This window comes from Bombina bombina, chromosome 7, assembly GCF_027579735.1.
Source record: "Bombina bombina isolate aBomBom1 chromosome 7, aBomBom1.pri, whole genome shotgun sequence".
Classification (NCBI taxonomy): Eukaryota; Metazoa; Chordata; class Amphibia; order Anura; family Bombinatoridae; genus Bombina; species Bombina bombina.
Genome location: NC_069505.1, coordinates 497,892,982 through 497,900,858, shown reverse-complemented (window position 1 = coordinate 497,900,858; position 7,877 = coordinate 497,892,982). Strand labels below are relative to the sequence as shown.

Sequence of the window (7,877 nt, the reverse complement as noted above, 5' to 3'; positions counted from 1 at the left end):
GTAACAGTAAAGAATTTGATTTGATAATGAAAATCTATTTTCTCTATCATTATGGATAAAAGAGTTATTTATAGCTGCTTAACACATCACTAGAACATTCCATTTTGTTACAAAATAGAAATGGCAGGGTATATCATTTATTGGGGGGGGCAAAACATGGCTTTGCCTGTGTAGCAAAAAATCCTAGCACCGTCCCTGCCTAGAGAGGCATAAAAGCGACATTTGTAACCTGGATTTTCCAAATGCTGCAAACTGCCTAAACCAGCTATTAGATTTGCAGCAGTTGCAGGTAACAGAATTTGCTTTTTAATAAAGACACAATGCAATAGCACAAAGGGGCCGATTTATTATCCTGCGGATCATGTCCGCCACACATCGATAAATGCCGACAGCATTTGATCGGGCGGATTCCTGTCCACCACCTCAGAGGTGGCGAACGAGTTAAAGAGCAGCAGTCTTAAGACCGCTACTTCTTAACTCCTGTTTCCTGCGAGCCCAAAGGCTCGCGCGGAATCATCTGCATCAAGCTCCATACGGAGCTTAATGAATCGGCCCCTTACTCTGAATTCTAAAGGAGCAGCACTTCAATTTGCCTGGCCTCTGTATCATGTGACAGCCATCATCCAATCACAGACTCGTATACGTATACACTGAGTTTAGCACATGCTCTGTATTAGCAGGTTCCTCAGAAAGTGCACAGTTTGAGAGAGAGAGAGAATGCAAACGCAAATGCGTGAGTGCAATCAGAATTTTCTCTTGTCGCGTTAGGACGGCTTCAGAGCTCTGGTTAACTGTTGCGCTCAAATAAAAAGTGGAATAAACATAAAAAATACATGTCACAGTACAGTAACACTCATATTAGCTCTGTCTGATTGAAATGTTGCTTTAAAAAGTTATAACGGCGCAAAGTTATGAGATGTAAAATTTTAGAAAAAAAGAAAGGGGCCACAGAAGTCAGATGGATTTGGGAAAATAAATTTCTTGAAGAACAACAACATCTACACACACATTAAGGGGATTGTGTTAAACCAGATGATGACGGAACACAAATTTAGAATTTGATTGGTTGGAACTATCATCAGGGTATGGCTTTTTGTATATAAATGTCATGAGAAGCAACTTAAGAAGAAAATATATATATTAAAGTAACCTATATCAGGTAACAGGGATAGTCCAACAGGAATAGTTCAAGGCTCTTAGGATAGAGCCTTGTATAATTATATAGTTATCTCACCACACATATGTAAATATGCCATTAAAAAAAATTCAACCTGATTAGTGTAAGTGGAATTATTTAATGGCAGATAACTGGTATTTAAGGAAGAGCCTGACAAAGGTATAATCACTGACCTGGTATATAAGGGGCTGTTTCACATTCTTTGACAATAATACTAATATTTGTAACTGAGCTGACAATCTTGGATTAAATAGACACTCTATAATGCATTTAGGATACAAACACCCAAAAGGGGGTATTTTAATATTAATTTATTCTACATGTAAAAGTGGAACATGATTGGAATGATTATTTAAAGGTAGGTTAACAATGCAGTAATACAACAGGAAAAAGCAGCTGGATACATGGATGTATAGTAGCATATATCAGTGGCAGTAAGTGTGGTACTTATGTCATGGTATAGATCACGTCAGTTTGTCACCAAGAATATTGTGCATAGTCCCACAGACAACATGACCAAGTCATAAAAACTGTACACAGGAGGCTTAGAAAATGGTACATGGTCTAAACACAACAAAATAAAAGTAAACCGATATCAATATACAGACAACATTTTGGTTAATTTTACTTTTGTACAAGAAATTTTCTAACATTTTATTGTTCTTGTGGATTTTTTTTATACATAAGAAGTCATATTCTATTTTAAGTGTTAAGCTATTTGTGTTAGCTAGAGAAATAAATGATTTCATCTTTCAAATATTAAAAAATAATGTTATCTACTTGGGCTAAACTATATGTAGATATTGCTAGTAAAAAAACAATAGATAAAAACCCTAAGCACTTATATGTACATTATAATTATAGGTTGTATCAATTAATTTGTTTTCTGGGTAACATTATTAGTCCATCCATAATCCTAATGTAACGGACTACCAAATATGGTTAGACATCAACGAGGAACAACGTACATTGTGTAGTTACGGGGTCTTGATGCGTTAGTATTAGGTTCTGGGGTGATTTCAATGTCTTCTACATTCATTGTGGTTTTCAGTGTGAACTTCTGCAGAATAGTTGTAAGGAAGAGAAAGATCTCCATACGTGCCAGGGCTTCCCCAGCACAAGCACGTTTTCCTGGAGTGAGAATAAAGCCACACCAAAACAATTTAAAATAAATATTTAGCCAATAAGAACATCCGTTTTTTCAGTCATAGTACAAAATTTTTATGATATGTGTTTAAAGTCTACAGCCATCTCACCTCCAAAAACTGCTTCTTAAAATCTATCTTTCCACCAGTGCAGATGGTTGGTGCTAGACTGCATGGCCAGCCCCCCACCAGCAAGACCTTTTTAATTGATGGGTGGTAGCCATTCAATTGCTGTACTGCTCACCCCATAGGTTTAGATATAAATATCAATCAAAGGCACATGAAAGCCTAAATTAAACTTGCATGATTCAGGTAGAACATATATATATATATATATATATATATATATATATATATATATATATATATATACACAGATACATTATATAACTATCTAATTTTCTGTTATCAAATCAACATCTTTGTCCTTCAATCATTTGTTTCTTTCCATGAGAGCATACTAAGATAGGCTCAGGAGCGTCCATTTGTCTTGAGCATTATATGTGCAACATTGTTATAAACATTGTTGCAAACAATTCCTCTCCGTAACAAAGAGCTACATTTCAACAAAGGATCACAAAGATAAAGAGGTCAGTTTGATAATAAAAAATAAACTGTAAAGTTTATGTCCATGTTCCAAATCTAACCAGATAAAACACCCACCAATGGAATTTTAACCCCTATTTCTAGGGAGCACCTATAATCTTATTGTAGCTGCCTACAATTCTGTGACCAGTGTTCTATGACCATTTCTCAGAAAACAACAGCTACCAATCATCTGTGAATTTAACATAGGGTTGTTACCTAGAGAGAATGGAATGAAGGCGTCATTTTTCTTAAAGCAGCCATTTTCATCAAGAAAGTGCCCAGGATCAAACTGATAAGGATTCTTGAAGTATTTGGGATCTTTCAAGACAGAGGTCAAAACAGGAAGCACAAGAGTACCCTAAAGAAAGAAAGGATTACTATACATCTTCAATTTGCTCTGCAATTCCATTGATGACTTATTTATGTGCTCAGTCCCTGCTAGGATCAAAGTGCACTAATGACAGTGACATGTTTATGTGCTCAGTGCCTGCTAGGGCTAAAGTGCACTAATGACAGTGACATGTTTATGTGCTCAGTCCCTGCTAGGGTCAAAGTGCACTAATGACAATGACATGTTTATGTGCTCAGTCCCTGCTAGGACTAAAGAGTACTAATGACAGTGACATGTTTATGTGCTCAGTCCCTGCTAGGACTAAAGTGTACTAATGACAGTGACATGTTTATGTGCTCAGTCCCTGCTAGGACTAAAGTGTACTAATGACAGTGACATGTTTATGTGCTCAGTCCCTGCTAGGACTAAAGTGTACTAATGACAGTGACATGTTTATGTGCTCAGTCCCTGCTAGGACTAAAGTGTACTAATGACAGTAACATGTTTATGTGCTCAGTCCCTGCTATGACTAGAGTGTACAAATGACAGTGACATGTTTATGTGCTCAGTCTCTGCTAGGACTAAAGTGTACTAATGACAGTGACATGTTTATGTGCTCAGTCCCTGCTAGGACTAAAGTGTACTAATGACAGTGATATGTCTATGTGCTCAGCCTCTGCTAGGACTAAAGTGTACTAATGACAGTGACATGTTTATGTGCTCAGTCCCTGCTAGGACTAAAGTGTACTAATGACAGTGACATGTTTATGTGCTTAGTCTCTGCTAGGACTAAAGTGTACTAATGACAGTGACATGTTTATGTGCTCAGTCCCTGCTAGGACCACAGTGCACTAATGACACTGACATGTTTATGTGCTCAGTCTCTGCTAGGACCAAAGTGTAATAATGACAGTGACATGTTTATGGGCTGAGTCCCTATTAGGACCACAATGTACTAATGACAGTGACATGTTTATGGTCTTAATCCCTGCTAGGGCCAAAGTGTATTAATGACAGTGGCATGTTTATGGGCTCAGTCCCTGCTATGGTCAAAAAGTACTAATGACAGTTACATGCTTATGTGCTCAGTCCCTGCTAGGGTCAAAATATAATAATTACAGTTACATGCTTATGGGCTCAGTCCCTGCTAGGGTGAAAGTGTACTATTGATAGTTACATGTTTATGGGCTCAGTTCCTGCTAGGGTCAAAGTGTACTAATGACAGTGACATGTTTATGTGCTCAGTATACTAATGACAGTGACATGTTTATGTGCTCAGTCTTTGCTAGGACTAAAGTGTTCTAATGACAGTGACATGTTTATGTGCTCAGTCCCTGCTAGGACTAAAGTGTACTAATGACAGTGACATGTTTATGAGCTCAGTCCCTGCTAGGACTAAAGTGTACTAATGACAGTGACATGTTTATGATCTCAGTCCCTGCTAGGACTAAAGTGCACTAATGACAGTGACATATTTATGTGCTCAGTTCCTGCTAGACTAAAGTGTACTAATGACAGTGACATGTTTATGTGCTTAGTCCCTGCTAGGACTAAAGTGTAATAATGACAGTGACATGTTTATGTGCTTAGTCCCTGCTAGGACTAAAGTGTACTAATGACAGTGACATGTTTATGGGCTCAGTCCCTGCTAGGATTAAAGTGTACTAATGACAGTGACATGTTTATGTGCTCAGTCCCTGCTAGGACCAAAGTGTACTAATGACAGTGACATGTTTATGTGCTCAGTCCCTGTTAGGACTAAAGTGTACTAATGACAGTGACATGTTTATGGGCTCAGTTCCTGCTAGGACTAAAGTGCACTAATCACAGTGACATGTTTATGTGCTCAGTCCCTGCTAGGACTAAAGTGTACTAATGACAGTGACATGTTTATGTGCTCAGTCCCTGCTAGGACTAAAGTGTACTAATTACAGTAACATGTTTATATGCTCAGTCCCTGCTAGGACTAACAGGTATTAATGACAGTGACATGTTTATGGGCTCAGTCCCTGCTAGGACTAAAGTGTACTAATTACAGTAACATGTTTATATGCTCAGTCCCTGCTAGGACTAACGGGTATTAATGACAGTGACATGTTTATGTGCTCAGTCCCTGCTAGGACTAAAGTGTACTAATGACAGTGACATATTTATGTGCTCAGTTCCTGCTAGACTAATGTGTACTAATGACAGTGACATGTTTATGTGCTTAGTCCCTGCTAGGACTAAAGTGTAATAATGACAGTGACATGTTTATGTGCTTAGTCCCTGCTAGGACTAAAGTGTACTAATTACAGTGACATGTTTATGTGCATAGTTCTTGCTAGACTAAAGTGTACTAATGACAGTGACATGTTTATGGGCTCAGTCCCTGCTAGGACCAAAGTGTACTAATGACAGTGACATGTTTATGTGCTCAGTCCCTGCTAGGACCAAAGTGTACTAATGACAGTGACATGTTTATGGGCTCAGTCTCTGCTAGAACTAAAGTGTACTAATGACAGTGAAATGTTTATAGGCTCAGTCCCTGCTAGGACCACAGTGTACTAATGACAGTGACATGTTTTAAGGGTCAGTCCCTGCTAGGAACAAAGGTGCAATAATGAAAGTGACATGTTTTGGACCACAGTGCACTAATGACATTGAGATTTTTATGGGCTTAGTCCCTGTTAGGACTAAAGTCTAATAATGACAGTTACAGGTTTATGGGCTCAATTTTTCCTTAGGAGCAAAGTGCTCTAATGACAGTTGCATTTTTATAGGCTCTGCTAGAATAAACATATTTGCCAATTTGAAGAACAACTTTGTAGTAACAGCCATTTCTTTTTCTAGTAAGACAACTCTATGTAATTATTGTGTAGACTAAACAAGGTAGCAGGTAACATGTTACACTTATTCTGACCTTGGGAATATGATACCCTCTGAAGGTTGTGTCCTTGCTGGTTCCCCGAGGAAGCCCCATTGGGGCAATATCAGCAAATCTCTGAAGCTCATGAGTCACAGCATCTGTGTAAGGCATTTTGTTGCGATCCTCCATTGATGGGCACCGTTCCTGTCCTATAACACAATCTATCTCTTTGTGCAGCTTCTCTAAAGACAAATTAGAAAAAACAACAGCATGCTTACAATGCAAAACAAAACAAAGGGGATGAATCTAAATCAGTACTGTTTATACATCTATTCTGATTGTGGTTAAAGGGACATGAAACCCAACAATTTCCTTTCATGATTCAGATAGAGCATTCAGTTTTAAACACCTTTCCAATTTACTTCTAATATCCATTTTGCTTCATTTTCTTGGTGTCCTTTATTGAAGAAGCAGAAATGCACTACTGGGAGGTAGCTAAACTCATTAGTAAGCCAATAAGGCATGACATATATGTACAGCCACCAATCAGCAACTCCTGAGCCTAGTTAGGTATTATTTTCAACAAAGGATACAAAGCAAATGAAACAATACAAGTAAATTGAAATGCTGTTTGAAATCGTATGCTCTATCTGAACCATGATAAAAAAAATGGATTTCATGCCCCTTTAAGAAAGTCTATAATTAGACAATCACAACAGGAAAACCTTCAGATAATAACGATTACCTTGTATATCCGGGTACTTAAGCATGATCAAGAAGCCATATTTTAATGTTATACTTGAAGTCTCTGTCCCAGCAAAAAACAGATCATGAATGGTTCCAATTAGATTCTTGTTATGAAATTCTGTGTTGGGACTATTCTTCTCCTGTTAAATGTATAGAAATAGAATACAATGATACAAACTTCCTTTCAGCCAAGTGAGCTCAATATAAAAGACCATGACAATTCTAGACACAAGAAGATCCACCTATATATTAAAATCACCTCATCCATCTTCAAGAGAAAACAGTCAATTAAGTCCCTGGGGCAGTTCTCATCCAGTGTTTCTCTATGATCTTTCACTGAATCCAACAAAAAATCCTTTATCTTTTGAAAACACTTGTAGATTTTCTGGTGAGGACCCGGCAGATACTGAGATAAACGTGGAAAGAAGTTGACAATCTGTAATCAGAGAGAGAGATAAAAAAATGACCATAGAGTAACATAAAATAATTGTTGAAAGAAGTCCATCAAATTCAACCTTTACTTTTTTTAGTTGCATGTGTTTTGCTACTGTTTTATGAAGCTCTATTTTCCTAAGATATTGCTTGTCACATAGCTTTCTTTGTAAGAAATCCACGTGACGAAAATGTAGTTTTGCTATCTGAAATTGTGCTGCTAGTGATGGAGTGTAGTGTAAGTAACAATGACCAATTAGATTGGTAAGAAACTATTTGGGTTTCATTTCCACATCAGTTAGCTGGCGAGCTTCAACTAGGAGCCAGGTCTCTCCTTTCATAGCTGTCTTCTGAGAGATCAGCGCCATGCGCACCATAAGATAAGGTCCGTGATAATCTGTGGGATCTTGTTCTGTCAGTGGGAAGCAGCAGGGAGTGACAAGGGAGTGTTCTGAGACCTGACCACAAACAACAGCGTGGTCTAGAGGTAGCACCAGTCCATGAGTTTGTGTTTGTCTTTTGTCTCTCTGTGTTTTAACCCATGGTTGTTTTCAGTGGTGGTTCTTGCTCATTAAACCACCACTGGGTGTTCTACTTGGCTGTCCAGAA

The 7,877-nt window shown here is 38.0% G+C and overlaps 1 protein-coding gene across 1 annotated transcript in view; it reads right to left on the bottom strand.

Annotated features, from left to right (window-relative positions):
* Positions 1-1,789: 1,789 nt before the first annotated feature.
* Positions 1,790-7,877, bottom strand: part of LOC128666861 (cytochrome P450 2A4) — a 43,842-nt gene continuing 37,754 nt past the window's right edge. Inside the window, exons 6-10 of the mRNA XM_053721662.1 lie at positions 7,096-7,272; positions 6,835-6,976; positions 6,144-6,331; positions 3,127-3,268; positions 1,790-2,308 (exon numbers count right to left, since the gene is read on the bottom strand). Coding sequence (XP_053577637.1) covers positions 2,127-2,308; positions 3,127-3,268; positions 6,144-6,331; positions 6,835-6,976; positions 7,096-7,272 — 831 coding nt within the window. The 3' untranslated portion in view covers positions 1,790-2,126. The remainder of the gene's footprint in view (positions 2,309-3,126; positions 3,269-6,143; positions 6,332-6,834; positions 6,977-7,095; positions 7,273-7,877) is intronic.